Here is a 19581-nt window from a genome sequence, read left to right on the forward strand (position 1 = left end):
TTCATGGAAATTTGGATTATTACCTTATGGTATAGATAAGTACATTATCATAGCTTCAGGTAGTTTCTCATCAATTCCTGGGAAGAGAAAAATGAAGGTGTGTACTATTAAAGAAAAGTGAACATCATATGACTGATTGAGTAAGGTGCACCTAAAGCAAGGATTTCCTGTGAGTATGATTTTAGAAAGCCAGCTGTAGTTAATATTTCATGACAGAAGGATGATCTGTTTCAGTTCTATTATGCAATTGAAACTGGTAAGGGTATGTGTGAATGCAAAATGTGTAGTAGGGTATAACTTGAGGAACTAGGTGAAGTTATATGGGGATGGAACAAGGAAGAGATTGGAGGTGAGAAGACTTCCCGTAGCTGGGAGGATACCAGAAGATCTTTTTTTTCAAGTACATGTTGCTGTAAGATTATGCTATTTTTTTAGTAATATATTGGTAAAAGTAGATTTATTTTTCTGTGTACAGCTGTACTTATCACTGTCCATCCAATTTGTGAAACCCTGTCACAAGTTAAGATGTCCTAAGTGAAGCTGAAACTCATTTTATAAAGGAAAGGAGGTGGGGTGGAGGTCTGCTCCTGAGCAATTTTTTTATGTTAAACTTGTAGGTATGGAATATATACAAAAGAAAAAACCATGGGAACTGTATTCACCTAGTGCCTTCTTATTGTTGTGGATGCTTTTCTCTTTCCTTACTTTTTTTTCTTTTCCCACACCACTTTCACACCCTTCTTATCTCAAATTTACTAGTACCCACATTTCTTGTATCATCACTCTTCAATCCTTCTGTTTATTACAAACTTCATGAATCCTTTTTCATAAATCATTTACCAGACTCATCTCCATAGCGGGAATTGGATTAGATATGGATTGTTTAGTCTTTGAATTATTAACCATTGATTTTGGGTCATTATGAGGATATAGGAGCTCTGTGGATATTGTGTGGATGTAATACTTGATGTTCAGTCCAAAGTGAAACAATACTGGAGTTTCAAGCTAAAATGAATGAACCTGTCTGGGTTCCAATAAGTCTGTTATTCCTCTTTTTCAGTTTTGTGTGTGATTTTATTACTTAATTCATATGTGTGAGAACAGCCAGTGTGTTCCTTTGGAAAATATTTGTTGCCTCTTCTGGAAAGTGATGGGAGTTGAACAGCCATTCATATATTTGATATAAATAGACTCATGTATGTTATGATTCTTTTACTCTTATTTATAGCTTTATTTGATATTGATATTTGTTACAGGCTTTGTGGGTTTGTTTAATACCATCATCTTGTGGCCTGGGTTTCCTCTCTTGGATATGATAGGATGGGAGACATTTCAGTTACCAAATCTACAACAGTTGCTCTACATGTCTGTTAATGGACTAGTGGGAACTGTGATCTCTGAACTGCTGTGGCTTTGGTATGTATTATTTGCTCTATTCAGCCATATACCCTGATTTATTTAGTGATAAGTTATGAAGCTAAGTAAGAATTTCTAAAATGTTAATAGAAATTTAATTTGCTTCCAAAATCTGATTGGATGCTTTGTTGTGATATGGAAAAATATATGATTCTTTGTCAATACCTGTTTACTGTTTCTCCTTCAAGTGTCCTTACCTTTGAATTTGAACTTTGTGAATTATCCCGATTCCACTGTACACATGAACCAATTAAACAAAAAGATATTGATGCAAAATGCTTGTAAATACTCTGTTTTTACTGTAAAATAGAATAATAAAGTAATGTGCATTTTTTATTGTTTTCAACAGTGAATGATTGTGTTTTGCTTTTTATGATAATGATGATGGTGATTATGAGTGTGAAGGGTTAGGGTTTAATTGTTTGAGGCCCTTGAGACATCTTTCATAAAGAGGAAGGAACTGCACAGCTAAGAGGTTAAAAAGATGCATTGGTTTTCCTTGAACCTTCTCAGAGGCTGAAAGCTTGAAATGAAAGATTATGATGGAAAAAAGGAAAAACACACTTACTGAAAAGAAATTTCCCCAAACATACCAGATTGTCAAGGGCAACATTAGTTTTCTATAGATAATCTCTCATGATAACTTAAAGAATGTTTAGATTTTTTACCATGAAATGAAAGATTATGATGGAAAATCCAAACATATTCTGAACATTACTCCAAGGACAGTGAATGTATGGTTTCATGGAGATTTCTCTTCAGTGGGCAAGACCCTTGAGAGTGGTGAGAATTGCAAGCTATTGCCATGTGGTAGTAAAGTTCTCATTTTCTATGCAATAGATGTTGGAAGATTTTTTTCTCAGGAGACAGTTCAAGTTTCATATGATGTTAGACAGCTTTGTATGATGATTGTGTTTTTTCCAGTACATAAAGGAGGCAGAAAACATTAAATGTAAATTCATATTTGTTGTTCGTCCAATTGGAATTTTCAAATTCATATCAGTAGCCTTGTAAGTGTTGATATTAATAGATATAAGAGATATTCTTGTGGATTAGGGGTATGCTAAATAATTTTTGTTTTTGAGGGAAATTTCACTTTCTCATGGACTGCATTTTTCTCATATATGATTGACTTGAAATTTCCTGATTTTCTATTTTGATTTTTCAGGGGTTGCTTCCTGACCTCATCGTTGATGGCCACATTATCCTTGAGCTTAACGATTCCCTTAACAATGTTTGTGGACATCTGGCTCAAGGACATAAAATACTCATTATTCATCTATGTTGGTTCATTACCCATGATATTATCCTTTGTTGCTGTCACTCTTCTCACTCATTATGAGAATTGGGATCCACTGATGGATGGCGTAAAATTTTTGTGTAGAAAATGTTGGAGAAGAGGCCATATGTACAGGTGAATATGTTTTATCTTTTCTCTCTTCATTCCTTACTTTGTTGTGACAAGTGCCTTCAGCAGGTTCAGTTTGATATAGTAGTCAGGCAGAATACTCATTACTGGGATAACTGCTTTTAAATGAACAGCAGTTCATGAACAAGGAATGGCACATGATTAAAGCAGTAAATGGTAACTGAACTTGGTGTCTAGGAAGGTCTTATACTCAAATTCTTATAATCTATTATTTGGTCAGCATGGACTTTAGCAGACTGCTAGTAAGATTCTGCTGCTGTTAGTTGTATGTTTTCATGGTTAATTCATCAATATTTTGTATATGCTATACTGGTAGCTTGTAGCATCTGTGAGGCTAGGGCACTCATCTCTTGAGCACAATATTGGCTTAAGAATGACAAGTCTCTTCAGTCTACTGTAAATGGGTACAATCTTAATTTGAGCAGGTAGTGAATGCAATTAGACATAATGCAAACTTTACATTACTGGTTGCAGGGAGGCTCATTGCAGGGATACTGTCTAATGCTTGTTTTGACAACTGTATTTGTGATTTTTTGATATTGTGTTTAACAGACAGACAGAGGGTGACTTATCATTTGCAGGGAGTTTAGCAATCACGTTTTTATTGCATATCAGACTCAGTTGATGGATGATCTATCTGTAAAACTGACTCATATTACAAAATGTGTGTATCAACAACATCCTCAAATCAAAGAAATAAGCATTACAGTCAAAACCAATCAATTCATACTGCATGTGGATGTATATATTTATCTTGTTAAATAGAAGGCAGAAAATAATGGGAAAGATTGGAAGTTTTGCTGTTGATTTTGTAAGATATTTTTGAAAGATTATCCAGAGACCATTTCTTTTTTTTTAATATAAGAATGGATTTTGGTGGTAGATGAGTCTAATTTCAGATTAACTGGTTCTAGTTCAGTTAAAGTTCTGGCATAATTGACAGTTTATTTTAAGAATATTATAAAAGAGGAAGTGTTGTGTTAAGGGGTAAGCATATTATATATGTACTGAAAATTGTAGCTGAAAAGAAGTTTTAATACATGTGTGTGAAAAGTTTTCTTAAGAAGAATAGTGGAACCTAGTTTGATGTATGTATTTAAAGCTTAGACATGTGTAAGCTGTCAGGATTGATTTTTTGAAAATTGGGCATTGGAGTCAAATGGTATATTTATGTAATGTTTTGTTAGATATGTAGTTGTTTTGCCCCTGTTTCTTTATCCCTGTTTTTACTATTTCAGTTTGGTCGATACAGAAGGAGTAGAAAGAGAGAGTCTGATTGTCAACAGTGCTGGTATAGGTGAAGCTGAAGACGAGGAAGAGGAAGATGAAGAAGAACTAGACACCACACTCATCAGTAACCCCATTACCATCAGCGATACTGCAACAGTCATCAGTAATAATTCTTCCATTATTGTTAATGATACTGCCACTTCAACCTCTGCAAACAACATTATTTCTAATCATGTCTAAAATCATTGTAAAAATTATAGGCTGAATGAAGGATTTCATGATTCTTCTTGAGTAATGAATTCTGATCTTTCAGTTAATAAAGGAAGCTTCCTGAAACTATTTAAGTATGGAATGTCTCTTGTTTTTGGCATTGATTTGGTCATATCTGGAGAAACAGATAGTTTGACTTGCCATAGACATACATTTGTGGGGATATTAATAGGTTTTAGAGATACAATTGTGGTGATTGAGAGTCTGATATACATATATGGATTAATAATGATGTTAAAGCCAGTGATTCTTCCTTTCATGATTATCACATAAGCATTAAAAAAAGCACACTGTTCATGCTAGTTCTTGCTGATTAAGAGCTTTATTTTGCTGTCATTGGTTTGAAGGTATGAAAATGAGAATTTATTGAAAGGATCAAGGCAACAGGAATAATGCATTGGGCCCAGATCACCTCAATATGTAGTGGTGCTTAAAATTGATATTCTGTTACAAAAGGGCATGTAAGTGCATCCAACATGGTGCAGCAAAACAAAAATGTTATATTCCACAGAAATGAAGTGTTTTTTGTTCCTTCAAACTGACAGCATAATGGTAAACTTTTAGGGAATGTTTAGGAATGAGAAGAAATGCAAGTTAACATGGGGAACAGAGAGAATATAAGGGAACGCAGAGAGCTTATTAGGAAACGAGGAGCATTGGTGAATACGAAAGAGTATGAAGGTATGTAAAGGAACATAGGGGTACACTCTAGGTCATATGAGAACATAGGTAGAGTTGAAGGAACATTAGAATAAAGATTCGCACAAAAGTGTGCATCCCTGCTACTTCTTGACAATTCAGGACTTCAGCTTGGTATTCTAGATCATTAGCGAACATAGGTAGAGTTGAAGGAACATCAGAATAGAGATTTACACAGAAGTATTCATCCCTGCTACATCTTGACAATGCAGGACTTCAGTTTGGTATTGTAGTTAAAAGCATGACTGTATGAATTTACAGCAAGAATTAGTCTTGAAGTCTTAAAAACTCAGTTTACTAAGAGCAATGCAACACAATCAATTGGATCAGCTTGTAATGTTTTCCTCAAAATTGATCTTTAATTTTTTACAGAAATACATATATGTACTTCCGTAAAGGTACATTAGAACAAAAATGTTAAATTAGTTCCACAAAAATGATATATTATAATTTGAGCTTGAAAGAAAAAGGGAACATTAGGAAACAAGGGAATTGAAGGAAAACATAGTTGAGCACAAAGGAATGGAAAGGAACATCATTGAATGAGAGAGATCAGTGATGAAAGGGGGGACATGTGAATATGAAGTAGCTTTAAAGACATTTAAGGAGACTGTAGGGAACATGGTTGAATGCAGGGGAGCATGAGAGTATGTGATGGAACATACCAAAGCAAAGAAAATGTAGGATGCAAAGGAATTAGGAAACGAGAAAAGGTAGACCACAAGTGCTCATTCGACAAAATGAGGGAACATGGTCAAATTTATGTAATGTAAGGAAGCATGAGAGAACTTTGTAAAAACAGGAAATGTAAGGGCACACTGGGAATCATGGGAAAACAGACGACTTTGAGGGAGGGTAGGTAAATCAGGTAATTTTCAGAAAATATGTTAAGTAAGGGAATACAGTGTATCATGCACATGATTGTAACATATTCATTAGATTAGTAATCTGAACCGTATATTTATCATAGTTAGATTTCCTACAATTACCCCAGGACCAGTTTTTAAGAAGAGTGATGGTGTTATCCAGGATCTCTTTCCAGAGAGTCTTGCAGCCAGATTGCACTACTCCCAGTAGCAAGGAAACATGAAGTACTTTGGAGTGAGACGTTCTTTGACGAGACTGTACTCCTAACGATACCTCCTCGTGAAAGGTGACTTTTCATTTGTGATGTAACCTCGAGCAGGCGAAGTCTGGTAATGCTGAATTATCCTGTTACATACATATTTACACATTTATACTCTGAGGCTTAGTTGTGAACTCACTTGCATGAATATATCATGTACTTTGAAGCACTTTAACCCATTCACTGTGTTTGTCTGTTGTAAGCAAGCATCAGTTTTTGATCTCTACTGTAGTGTCTGCAATGCATGGCACTAGCTTCTAACACTTGAAAATTTGGCATGCTATTCTACTGTTTATTGTTCTCTCATGTTGTGCTAACATTGCTGAAGGATACTTTGCACTACACTATGGTGGAATTTCAGTTTATGACAGTGAATTTTATGGCTTGAAAGACAAAGTGGCAATGATTCAGATGTTTACCAACCCTCTTCATAAAGCATGAGTAATGATTTTAGAGAATGATGATGTATATGTGTTCAGAATCCTATACAGGCTTTGACTTAATATGCTATTTTTGACTCTCAAGACCTTCAGACCAGTAGCAGCAATGGAAGTAGAAAAACTAAGTAAAAGCACTGTTAGAAAAATAATGCAGGAAATAGAAATAAGGAAATTTGTGACTTTTTCAAAGTATGTTGGTACTGGCAAGTTGAGTGATTTACCCCTGACTACCCCAAGGTGATGCCAATTCACAGTGGCCTCTCAGGGACTTGCCACACATGTACCAGACTCCATGAGAAGGTTAGTCATGTGTATGCTATTGTCCATTGTTATCTCACCCTCAAAACTCTATCTCCATCTCAAAATTATTAGGTGAGTAGGCATGAGACAAGTAAAGTGCTCGACTATGCTGGAAAGAAAATTAGCATAGTGTAGGATAATTTAATATATTTTATTATAAAGTACATATTTTATCACTTCTTAGAGATGATTTTGGTTTAAGATTTATTATGTGTGTAGATTTTTTTGAACAAATGTTTACAAACAAAGTCATGTGAAAAGAACAGTGTACAGTAGGACCAAAAACAGTCACATTGATTATTGTAGACATTTATGCACTAGTGGTAGCATGCATCTCAAACTTCCTTCATAATGGTGAAGTTATACTATGTACTATTTAATGTATGTAATATTTTAGAACAATCATTTATAAATAGATGCATGTAGAAAACCAATTTAAGACCAAAACAATGTTATACATTGACTATTACTGGAAACATTTTTGCACAAGTGGTTACATGCATCTCGACAAACTCACTTCACAATGGTGAAGTTGTTATTATATTTATTATTTGGTGTATACAGCACTATAGAGCAGTAATTTGAGAACACATGTATGTAAATAATCAATGTAGCACCAAGCCAGAATCATGAATTGATTGTTATCATATGCATATATGCAAATGTCAACAAACTCACCTTGGTAATTGTGAATTTGTTCTAATGTTTATCATTTTATGTATACAATATTATACATGATTCATTTATTAACAAATGCATATCAGAAACCAATGCAAGACTGAAAATATCACAGATTGATTATTATTGTAAACACTTATGCATTATTGGTTATATCCATCTCAACAAACTTGCTTCGTAATGGTGAAGTTTTTATTGTGTATTATGTATACAGTGTTGTAGAGCAGTTACTTTTGAAAAAACTAATGTATTAAAAATGAACGACCAAAAAGCAGCACCATAAATTAATTACTGTAAGCATTTAAGTACATGCAGTAGCTTGCATCTGAATAGCCTTGCTTTGTAATGGTGAAGTGTTTTTGGTATTTGGCATGTATATTTTGAAGGAGTAATCATGTATGAGCAAGTGCATGTAAAGAACCAAGGTAAGACTAAAACAGCATCACAGATTGATTATTTTTGTGAACATTAATACACTCTCGGTAGCATGCATCTCAACAAAATAATTTTGTAAGGTTGGAGTTGTTATAATATTTAGTGTTTGGTGTATACAGTATTATTGAACAATTATCTGTGAACATATGCATGTAAAAATCCACTGTAAGACCAAAAAATCACAAATTATGAGTATATGAGTATTATGAGTATAAACATTTACACACCAGTTGGAGGACTTGGTGTGAAGATGTGTTACAGCATGGTGTCCCATATTAAACCACAGGCCCAGGCATGTGACTTATGCATCACAGAGAAAGCTGACTGATATTTTCACTCTTGCTCATTTAATTTATGTCTTAAAACAATTTTTTTTACTTTTTTCAGTGCATTTGATTTACAATTTGTTTTTTCAAAAATGAAAAAATAGCAGAATGGAAATGCAACTTTGTCAGACAGTGAATGGGTTAAGGCACTCGCACTCATAACACATGCTCTCTTACACATTCACACACACACACACACAAAAGAAAAAAAAATCACACAGAGAAAGCAAATGGATGACTTTCTACAAAGAAGAAATAATCTAAGTGAGAAGCAGCACAGTTTTAAGAAAAGGAGGTCATGGGTGAATACCTAATGAAGTCCCCACAAGTCTTTACTGCCACAGCCCAGGCTTGGCCCATGCCTTTGGATTAGGCGTTGGTCGAACAAGGTGTTGGAAGCCGCAGCCCAAAGGCTTCTGTAGGTTTCTCCTTGAGAGTGTGCTCTGTCTTAAACAGAAAGGGAAGGTTAGGCAGATTGTTTGTAATTGAATTGCCAGGAAGGATATGACACTACCACAGGGAGGCTTGTTATAAAACTGGATCAATTGGTAGGAATAACGAAGAGACTCTTCCAATGGGTGAGAGAGATTACTTTAGAGGAAGGGAATAAAGGATGCAAAATCAGTGGAGCCTACTCAAAATGGATGAAGTTCACCAGTTGACCGCTGCAAGGTTTTCTTTTGGAACCCTTACTTTTCATGATCTGTGTGAATAACTTGTCAGGAGATGATGACTTGTACCTGAATATGTTTGCAGATATGCCAGGAGTGAAAAGTAGGAAGGACTCCATCAACTTACAAAGGGTTCCTTGTCAGACTTTAAGATTGGTCTGATACATGGTTGATGAAGTTCACCTTGAGTAAAGTAATAATGATAGGTTACAATAAAAGAAGGCCTCAATATGAATATCATCTATTAGGAAATAAACTGCAGGAATCTAGATGTGGGAGTTGACATTGTTCCCTACTTGTCATCATAGTCCCATGTTAGGGACCAACTGATTACTAACAAATATTAGAAATTCATTCAGTTTCATGGATAAGGAAATGCTCAGCAAAATTTTTGCATTCTGCATAAGGCTAAAACTAGAATATGTTTCATGTTTTGTCAGTGCTCCTGAATAAGTACAAAGATCTAAAAGATCTCCATTAATGACTTACCTGAAGGTATGAAATCCTCCCTGATCTTGTTTGCAGATGATACAAAGGTTTTTAGGGAAGTGAAAGGTAAGGAGGGTTCCAAAGTTGATCTGAAATGTGGGTGATGAAATTCAACTCAAGCAGTGTAAAGTAATGAGAGTGGAACAAAGAAAACGATGGCCTTTGTATGATTTTTACCTAGCATGAAAAATGCCTCTGGATTCTGTGTGTGAGAAGGGCTTGAGAGTCAACATTGTTCCTAATCTTTTGCTGGAGTCCCATGATAGGAGAATGGTATAGGAGACAAACTGTCTACTGTTAAATATCAGAATAGCTTTCAAGCATATGGATAAGGAAATATTTAGCAAGCTGTTCATATCATACATACAGCCAAGACTAGAAAATGCTTCTCAGGTTTGGTCACTGCACCTACAGAAGCACAAAGAGCTCATAGAGAAGGTCCAGAGAAGGACAGCGGAAATGGTACCCGAACTGAGAGAGCTAAGTTAAATGGAAGGGCTAACTGCTCTAAATCTACCCACCTTGGAAAAGAGAAGACTGACGTGTGACCTGATCACAACCTTTAAGTTCTGAAAAGATATCAGTGAGGTGGAGTGGACATTTTTTTGTGATATATAAGGATTAAGTAGCCAGAGGACATGACTTGAAGTGAACCCTGAAACTTGTAGCAAAGGATGTAAAGAAATACATTTTTAGTGTAAGAGCAGTGGATGAATGGAACAGATTGACTGGTGACTTAGTAAACGCAGACTGCATACATAAGTTAATTGGTTGTATAATAGCAGAGAGTGCTCAAGAGATGAGGCCCCATGAATGTAGAACTCCCTCCCCATACTGTACAAAAAGGTAATTACACATGGGCAGAGAAGTTCTAGAGAAGAGCAACAAAGATGGCACCAAAATTAAGAGCTGAGTTACAGGGAAAGGCTAGTGGCCTTAAATTTGCCTACTATGGAAGGGAGAAGAGTAAGGGGTGACCTGATTACAACTTTTAAGTTTATGAACTAGATTGATGCTGGAGGCAGGGAATAATTCTTCAAGAGATCTTGGAATAGAACAACTAGAGGACATAACTTGAGATTAAGCAAGAAACATAAAGCAATGTGTGAAGATGTTCTTGTACAAGGATTGTGAATGAATATAATGTAGGCATGCTTAGTGCAGACAGCAAACAGAAATTTAAAAAGTTGCATGAAAGTAGAAAGTGTTTTAAGAGATGGGGCCTCATGAAAGTAAACTTTTTCCCATACAGTATACATAAACAAGTTGTGAGAGGGACTTGGGAGTTATTAGCCCAAACCTGTTGCCGATGACACCACATTAAGAGAATTATAGAGACAAAGTGTCATTTGGTAAATATTAGAATAGCATTCAAATATATGGATTAGGAAATATTCAGCAAGTTGTTCTCTTCCTAAGTAAGGCCAATGCTAGAATATGTTTCTCAGGGTTGGTCACCGGAGCTTAAGAATCACAAAGAGGTAACAGAGAAGATTCAAAGGAGAGCAAGAAAGATGATACCAGAATTACTGGAGCAGAGTTACAGGGAATACTAAAGGCCTAAAATTTGCCCACCATGGGAGATAGAAGAGTAAGGGGTGACCTGTAAGTTTTTAAACCAGTTTTATGGCATAGGCAGTAAACAGTTCTTGTAAAGATGTAGGGATAGAGTAGCCTGAGGCTGTAACATGATATTAAAGAAATCTTTTCAGAAGGATATAAAGAAGCACTTCTATGATATATGAGTAAGGATTAATGAGGATATAGTGATTGCCGATAGCTAATTAAGTTTGAAAGTTGTCTGATGGTTGAGATGTTTCATGAGATGGGACCCCATGCCTGTACAGTACAAATATGTAATTATGCACACACTCAGAATTATGCATGCATGGGCAGCCTGGGATCAGACCCACATCAGCTTGAATCCTGGTCATGGCAGCTGTTCACAGTCCACCCAGCTGTTCATCCTCCCCAAGGATGGTGGATGGAATGGGTACCTGGAATATGCTAGGGTGTGTGTGTGTGTGTTTATATATACATACATAGGAGTAAAGACATGGTATACAGATACAAGGTTTAGAAGATAGAGCAAAACGAGTGTAAAACTCCCTGTAAAACACACACACACACACACACACACTCATACACACAGACCACATGCTCAGGAATAAACGCATGTGCAAGCACATGTATCCCCATGATCATCTACTTATATATGTGTACACCACAACAATTCACACCACACTCACTCTTCAGGTTCTCATTATGGGGCATAGTGTATGATGCAGTAAATGGATCATATTGGTAGAAAGGCAAATGTTGTTAGGTAATAGCTTCCATGAGGCAGAGCATAATGGTAAAAAAAATATTTGCAGGTAGGTAGACTACATGCCCCTTTATGTAGGTTGGAATTTGTGGTAGACACTGAGTGATTGAAACTTAGCAGGCGTATTGTGCTTCAGAGTAAAGCACGAGCACTGAATTGTGAAGCACTTTTGACTAAGCACATTAATGTGTTGTCCTGTTCCATTATGGATTCACTGATGATTCAAGATTTTGGCTAACACCAAGAGGTCTGAATCTCATTCCAGGAAGTCATTCACTGCTGTTAATATGATCATGTGTCCAAATAATTTGTACATGACCTCTTTCTAAGAAATTCTGATAGTGCCTACAGAAGAATTACAGTGATATCAACAACAGATTATCACAGTAAGCAAACTTTATTGACTGTTCTGTGTTTTGAAGATTTGTATCTATGGTATTTCATGTGATTTTTTTTTTTTTTTGTAATTCATAGAGATTTTATTGTTTCCGGTTTACTTGATTATATTAGTGCAATACTAACGATTTTCGGATAAAAACTATTGAATCACAACAGAGTAATTCTAGCCTGGAAAGTAGATGTGACTACTTGTGAGAATATACCTATAAGTTCACAGTTTTTAAGCAAGTGACATATGATGGTTAGGGTGGCAATATATGCTTCTGGAACACCATCCTTATGTCATTGAACTCTGATTGCTATGTGATAGCTGTGTAGCACACACACATCTATTTTTAACATTTTTTTATATTGTTTAATGTCATTATTTTTGCTCATATTTTTTTATCAAATGTTTATTAGTTCTAAGAATAAATCTTTGCCTTTTGGATATTTAGCACTGAAATACCCTCAATAAGTTTACACTTTACAGGAAATGAAATAGAAAAATGGTATATCATAGCATGCATTAGCAAGGACTGAATATACTGTTTAGTGTTCTGAAAAATCACATACATTTTGAAGTTTGCATATTGATTCCTATTCTTGTGGAACATAATGTTTCTGTTTTTCAACAATTCAAGTTGTAGGTAGTTATGCAGTGCTCCTATACTTGCATCTTTCTTCCTAACTGGAGTGAGCTAGTGAGCAAGGGAAATGAGATAGCCCAAGTCTCGCTAGAAATTTCAAGCAAAATGTAATAATAACCTTTGGGTTGTCCCACTTTCTGTCTCTATGTATCTTCTTATATCTCTGAAGCCTGGAACTCCTTCAAGAGAGTGGCCATGAGGGTGAGTCTCCATAACTAGTGAACTCCAGTGCCATTTCTTAGACTTTAGCACCTCACCCTTAACAGGCCACTGGGAGAGGGCAACTTTATTGCAGTGTTTGCTCTTACCTATTGTTCCTACTCTCTACTTCTACATAATGATCTGTAGTATTAGTGTACTATCACCTTATGCAAGCCAATAATCACCAGTTTTTCCTTTTGAGGAAAAATGCTCATGTTGTGAACTCAAGTTCAGATGCAGCAAACATAGGTCATCCAATTAAGATATTTTATATGTAATGTGCACATAGGATTCAGGTATGTTTAAAGTCAATGAGCCTTTTTTTTTTTGTTTTTCATTTGTTTTGTGATTGTTATGACATATATCAATGTGAAATTCTTTTCTAGTTTGTTTTCACCCTGTGAATCATGTTCACAGTGTTTTTTGTTTTATAGTTTCATGCCTTTTGTTTGGAGTTGCTGATGATGAAGGTGATTGTAATGTCACTTGCTAGAAGTTAGCTTTAATTTTGGGTTGCTGATATCTGATGTGATTGCAGTGTCATCTGCTGGCAGCTATAGTTGCATAGCCAAAGCCAAGTCACCTCCCTTCCATAGGATTTGTTTCATCATTATGTTTTTCTATGTGGTCCCATGACACAGGAATGAAGGTTTGATTCTCAGCACATGTCATACAGAACAGTATTGTGCATCTTTACCTTTAAGATACTGAGTGCTTTGCGAAAGAAATATCACCCCAAAGGCTCCCCTTAAACGTATCATGGAACTAGGTGGATATTGATATATCTACTTGTTCACAGAAAATTTGAGTACATTTCAATGCTGTTACACCTTAGACATATACCTTGAAGTTCAAAAATCTTAGAAATGAAAGTCTTTATGAGAATATGCACTCCGTATATCTTCTGTAAAAGTTGTCATATGTTACCTTCAAATTAAGGTCTCGCAAAACATTGTGTTTTAGCATTATCTTTGTCATAAGGTCTTTGTGAAGATTTAGAGGACAAATCTCAAGTACAATGTACAATATTTTCCCTTCAGACTCTACTGATGCTTAGCTGTTAATGATTCCTACCTTGGTCTGCTTCCTTGCTCTGTAGTTTTCTTTAGGGCAGTTCTCTTGCATAAAAGTTCACAGTCTGGGCAAGTCTCTTACCCAATGGTTCCTGTTTTAGACCTTGTACTTATGCTGTTTTTATTTTGGAATGTTACCAACATATCAGTTTATTTATTATAGCAGTTTCCTAATGTGAATCATACCATCTCTCCATCATTTTTTTTTTTTAGCTTTCATGCATTGGAGAGGGTTTTGTTTTAAATGGTTTCAGTTTGTACTTTGGTTACTTGCCAGGATATTGCTGAATTTGTCTTAAATTTCATTTTTTTATTATGATTTCTTGCTCTGGATATTGTCATTTGTTTATCTCATCTAATTATTTTTTCTGTTTTTGACGGTTTGAAGAAAGGTGCTACTTGTGCCTTTTCTTTACTCTGCCTACAAGTCTCTCTTTTTGGATTTAGGGATAGAGTCACATGAACAGTAGTTGCTACCCCAAGATTGTGCATTAGAGAAATGTAATGGGGTTCATTGAAAGGCTACCTTTGTGACCATTGCATTTTCCTCTATGCAACACAGGAGATCTTCTGAATGATCCATCCAAGTCTAAGGTTAATTTCTCCCTTTAAACTCACTCAACACAGAGGAAAGCTATAGTACGCTTTCCTCAGTGAAAGAGCCAAGCTTCACATCCTTCACCACTGTGTTCAGTGTAGTACACAATGCAGGTGGAAAGATGGGGCTGTTAACCCCCAGGCCTGGAGAGACAAGAGTTTCGCACCTTGAAATTTTACATTCATACTTCAAAGAAAACCTATTTTAGAAATTTTTCTGAGAGAACTAAAGGGTGAACTGAAGGTGAAAAACACTAGTGCAAGGATTAGGCGGTAATGCTTGGCAGCTTACCGCTGGTTTTATTCACAGCTTGAAGTTTAAGCACTTTCAGAACTTGTATATAGGGATGAGCCAGTATGCATCTTGCCAGTTGATGCCTTCTGTACAGGAATAAGTGGGAAGGACCAATTTTTCTTGCTGAACCACTTGAGAATAATTAATGTGCTGTAAATAATTAGGTTGAGCGTCATTCTTTTCATGAACCAGCTCTATTTTGCTGTGGAAAATGGGATACACAAGCCTTGTCAGTTATGTAAAAAAAAATTTCTGTGTATGTCATTGCTGATGTAAAGAGGAGGGAAAAGGCTAGCATATGTAGTTGTGAGTAGGGAGTAGAGTGATCCAGGACCTCTTTAAATACTTCTTATCCTAGCACCTGGGTAAGCCAGCCAAAGAAAACTACACTTGCTCGTAAGTGGCAAAAGGCTATGTGGACTGAATTTCTAAAGAGTGTATCCTGGGATAGCAGAAACCCTCTTAGCCACTAGACTGATTGGAAGGGGTATCCTTTGCCATGAAAAAGCTAATGAAGAAACTCTTTTCTTTTTATATTGTAGTCTGGGTGTTTGCAGGAATGAATGGAGTGGGTGCTTCTGCTACGTCCAGATCTGAGCTAGTGATAGAAGCATTATTCCATAAGAAGAGAGTGACAAACAATGGTTTATGCAGTGATCCATCCTTCAGATGAGTGTTGGGATCAGCCTGTGGTTATCGTCAGCAATTTGCATATTCCTAAAGAACCTTGGATTCTTTCATTTCCTTTAGTCACCAGCATCCTCCATAGGAAGAAATAGTCTTTCATAAGTTCAAAATTTACATTTTAGTCATTTTGTTTTTTTATTACTTTCCTCTGTATTTTCATTCTTGAATGATATTTTAAGTATGTCACACCATTTTGGATATAGAACTCCTAAACACCCTCAAACTAATGTACCATCAGTATGATTTGAATAAGTTTGAACAGTACGGTCATGGACACAGCTGCTGTCGGACTAGCATAACTAGTGTGTTATTCTTAGCTTGGACACTAGATATAAGTACATTATAACACATAAAGAGTACAACTATTTTGTATTTGAATATTAAAAGTTTTAGTAACTTTTGGGCAGTCTTTTATCTGCTAGTAAGGAATTTGGCACTCAGGTAAGATTTGTTTCATTATTTTGAATTTATTGCTTTTCTTTGAAGTAGTATGATAGTTCATTATGATAGTTCACTTTGGGAATTGAATTATTTACCTTCCATATATCTATCTATATGCTCTTCACTCTCATCAAACAACATAGCATCATCCATAAACAGTCTTGTCATTAGTCACCATACGTCACCACTATACTCCATCTCTGTACTCCCTTTCCCAGATTTCCTCTTTTACCATTCTTACACATAAAGAAGTTTGTCTTGTACTATAAGTAGCATAAGCAAATAGATGAGAATATGGAATAGATTTTGTGTATTTTTTGTTCCATATGATTAATCAGAGTAAATAAGGGAAATTGGGGCAAATGTTTGAGTGACTGCTGGTGTGGAATGGCATGAGTGGCAATGTTTGCAGTCATTATTTGGTATCTGCATGCTGTGCAGTGAACAGTAATTATGACAGCACATAGTGATTGTACATTATAATGATGAAATACTAAGGCTTTACTGGACTCCACCAGCTTGTGGTTATTCCGTGAATGAAAAGTCATCTTAGGTGAGTCGATGGTTGAAGGGTTAAAGACACAAGGAGAAGAGGAAGACCAAGAAAGAGATATCTCGTACATATGCAGTGGCTGAACTTTTCAAGGCTGGAGGAATCTGAGATTAGTATGCCTTGAAAATTGTCTGCAAACATGAGCAACAGAAGCATTATGCTTGTGAGAATGGATTGTGAATATAGATGTTATTTTCACTTAATGAGAAAACTTGATGCATAAAAAAAATATTTAGAACTGTAGTCGTGGTTTGGAAGCCTTTTCCATCTTTACACCCAGCAAATAAGTTGAGGATATGTATGACTTGAGATGATAAGCTGAGGATAAGTATGAGTGAGTTGAAATGATATATGCTTTTGATTCATGTCTGTGTAGTAAAGATAATAAAAGAGTATATATTTTAGTCATAATTTGTGTCATTTTGTTTATATGATGAAAGTTCCCTGTGTCTCACCTGATTAGCTCTTTTGTCTTTAATAATGTTTTGCCCTCAAACAAAATATTTCTTGGCAGTTTCATTATGTCTATTTAATTTTCTATCCCAATACCCACGAGACTTTCTCTAAATAGAAGATAGAAAATGGCCTTCATCTCACATAATGACTAATAAATTGTCTTTAATTTTCAAAGATGTATCCTTAGATTTTGCATTGTTACAATTTGGTTTTGCTTTTTCAGTTCATTAGTTAGTGCAAGCTGAGTTATAAATGTCATGCTGCACACACTTTAGCTTAAATGATTTAGACCAATAATGTCCGTTACTTAACAGGTAGAGAGGTCCTGAATTAAGGATGTTGCCATTTGTTGTTGGTCTTTGGAAAGAAGAAGTTTTGTTTTTTACACTTTAATCAATTACTATTGATGTTTAGTCATTTGCATTGCTGGTGGAGGACCACTTTTATGGTGTGTTGACCTTCCAAGTGATCAGTAGTCTGACAAAAAACTTAGATGGGAAATTTAGGTACATGTCCATCGCTTGCCCTGTCTAGGTTGGTTGTTTTTTGGACCTTAGGCCCATCAACTGCCAAGATCATTTAGGTTCACTTTCAAGCTACATTCACCAACTAAAAACTCCTTAACAGCTTTTCCAGGTAATGAGGATATACCTATGGCTACATGCTCTCTCACTTTGTATGTGGCCCTTGTATCTGGGCTTGAAAAACGAATGTTGTAGTTTTGTTTTCTTTTGAGATAGTGGGTTAGTGTGAGGTGGTCTCCTATGTTTTCAACATTTTTGAGAGTAAAGAATGTTGTTTTATGCAATATGAGAAGCAGATATCATATGCAGCATTTAGAAAATTTCACTCCTTCTGATATGTATAACAAAGTAAATATTGCTTCGATGGAACAATATCTTTGACTGAATGTACCAAACTGACTGCTGTTCAAGGTAATGTTAGGTTGCATTTGTTGTGGAATAAGCCAAGATATAAGTATTAGTTTTGAACTCTGTTTGATCATAGAGTAAATTATCATGTGCTTAAAGAAGAACAGCACTGTAGTGAGAAGTGAGTCTTGTAGAAGATACAAGAGGTTAAGTCTAATTAATGAAACACATCATGTGATATCAGTCCTTTACTTCACTAGTGCATGTAATTTGTTAGTCTCCTAGGTTTTACTGTATATGAATTGTTCAGGTAGAGTAATCATGGAGCATTTCATAGCTTTATATGGTTGATACTAGAAAATTTTACTCATTTCAGTGAGAGATCTTCATCCGACAGAGTTTGGCCATAATATCAACTGAGGACTGGTATGACTTTTTATATTGTTAAAAATTTCTTAATGTTCAATAGTATGAATATTCAGATACTTACAGTGATGTACAATATATGCATTAGTGTGATATACTAGTTTTTGAAATTTATTTTTGTTGGACAGATGCTTCAGTCTGTTATTTTTATCTTATCAGCATTTGACATTCAAATTAAGAGCAGTCTTTTTATATGTTTCTCATGTTGCCAGGTCATGAGATAACAGTAGTCAAAAAGTTCCTGTAATAGGTCTAGAACTGTATGATGTTAGTCATCATCTTTCATAAAGTCTCGTAAGCTGTATGTTCTAGTACGTTAATTGATTCACGTAAACTGAACGTGGAGTATATTAACTGCCTTAATTTCAGGAAGTTATTCAGTTAATTGCTTGAGTTTAAGAAAGTAGAATACTTATTTAATATGTTTAGAAACAAATTGTAAATGGTAGAACCTTAAACCATGATGTGTGATAATATTTCTTCACCCTTACATATAACTTGAAAGTGGTAATTCTTGACAACTGTCATTAAGACAGCTTCCCCAAAGGTGAATTTTTACTTATGGTGTAACCTGAATCAGATGAAGTCCTTTAACAATTCCCAGACAATGCTTTGGAGATCATCCAACTGTACATTACTTAAAAACACTGATTCAACACAACCCAGGACCCTTCATGCCCTTGATGCAACTACTACAGTGAAGACACTGAATACTTAACAGTAAAATGCCCAGCACTCTCTTCACTTCGAGATACAAACAACATTACTACAGTTTATGACCTATGGTCCCACCTGGTGGACATGGCTGGCTTCCAAAGTGCTTTGGAAATTTCCATAGGATAAGTGGGATTCCTAGAACTGTCATGTGTGATGTACCGAAGCCACGATGCCCATTTCATGACTAGGCTCCACAGACCTTTCCATGGTTTACCCCAGATGCTTCACATGCCCTGATTCAGTCCTATTCAATTGGATGTGTGGCAGGGTAGCAACTGGAATGGATGTTTACCAAATGGAATCCTAGCTATGGCTCTTCATTGTATATCAACTGACTGTTATATTTCTTTCTTGTATCTCTCCTGATGATGTGATTATTACACAAAAGTGCACTTGGGAA

General features: G+C 35.7%; 1 protein-coding gene across 4 annotated transcripts in view; it reads left to right on the top strand.

Annotated features, from left to right (window-relative positions):
- The window catches only part of LOC139760636 (solute carrier family 35 member F5), a 36095-nt gene extending 16514 nt beyond the window's left edge, over window positions 1–19581 (top strand). For 3 of the 4 annotated variants that reach the window (XM_071684044.1, XM_071684043.1, XM_071684046.1), the window contains 3 exons: window positions 1257–1416; window positions 2585–2830; window positions 4084–19581. In XM_071684044.1, the coding sequence (XP_071540145.1) occupies window positions 1257–1416; window positions 2585–2830; window positions 4084–4315 (638 nt within the window). In that variant the 3' untranslated portion in view covers window positions 4316–19581. Of the gene's footprint in view, window positions 1–1256; window positions 1417–2584; window positions 2835–4083 lie in introns of those variants that run through there. The other variant, XM_071684047.1, reaches the window with a different exon arrangement.

This window comes from Panulirus ornatus, chromosome 37 (genome assembly GCF_036320965.1).
Source record: "Panulirus ornatus isolate Po-2019 chromosome 37, ASM3632096v1, whole genome shotgun sequence".
NCBI classification, from domain to species: domain Eukaryota; kingdom Metazoa; phylum Arthropoda; class Malacostraca; order Decapoda; family Palinuridae; genus Panulirus; species Panulirus ornatus.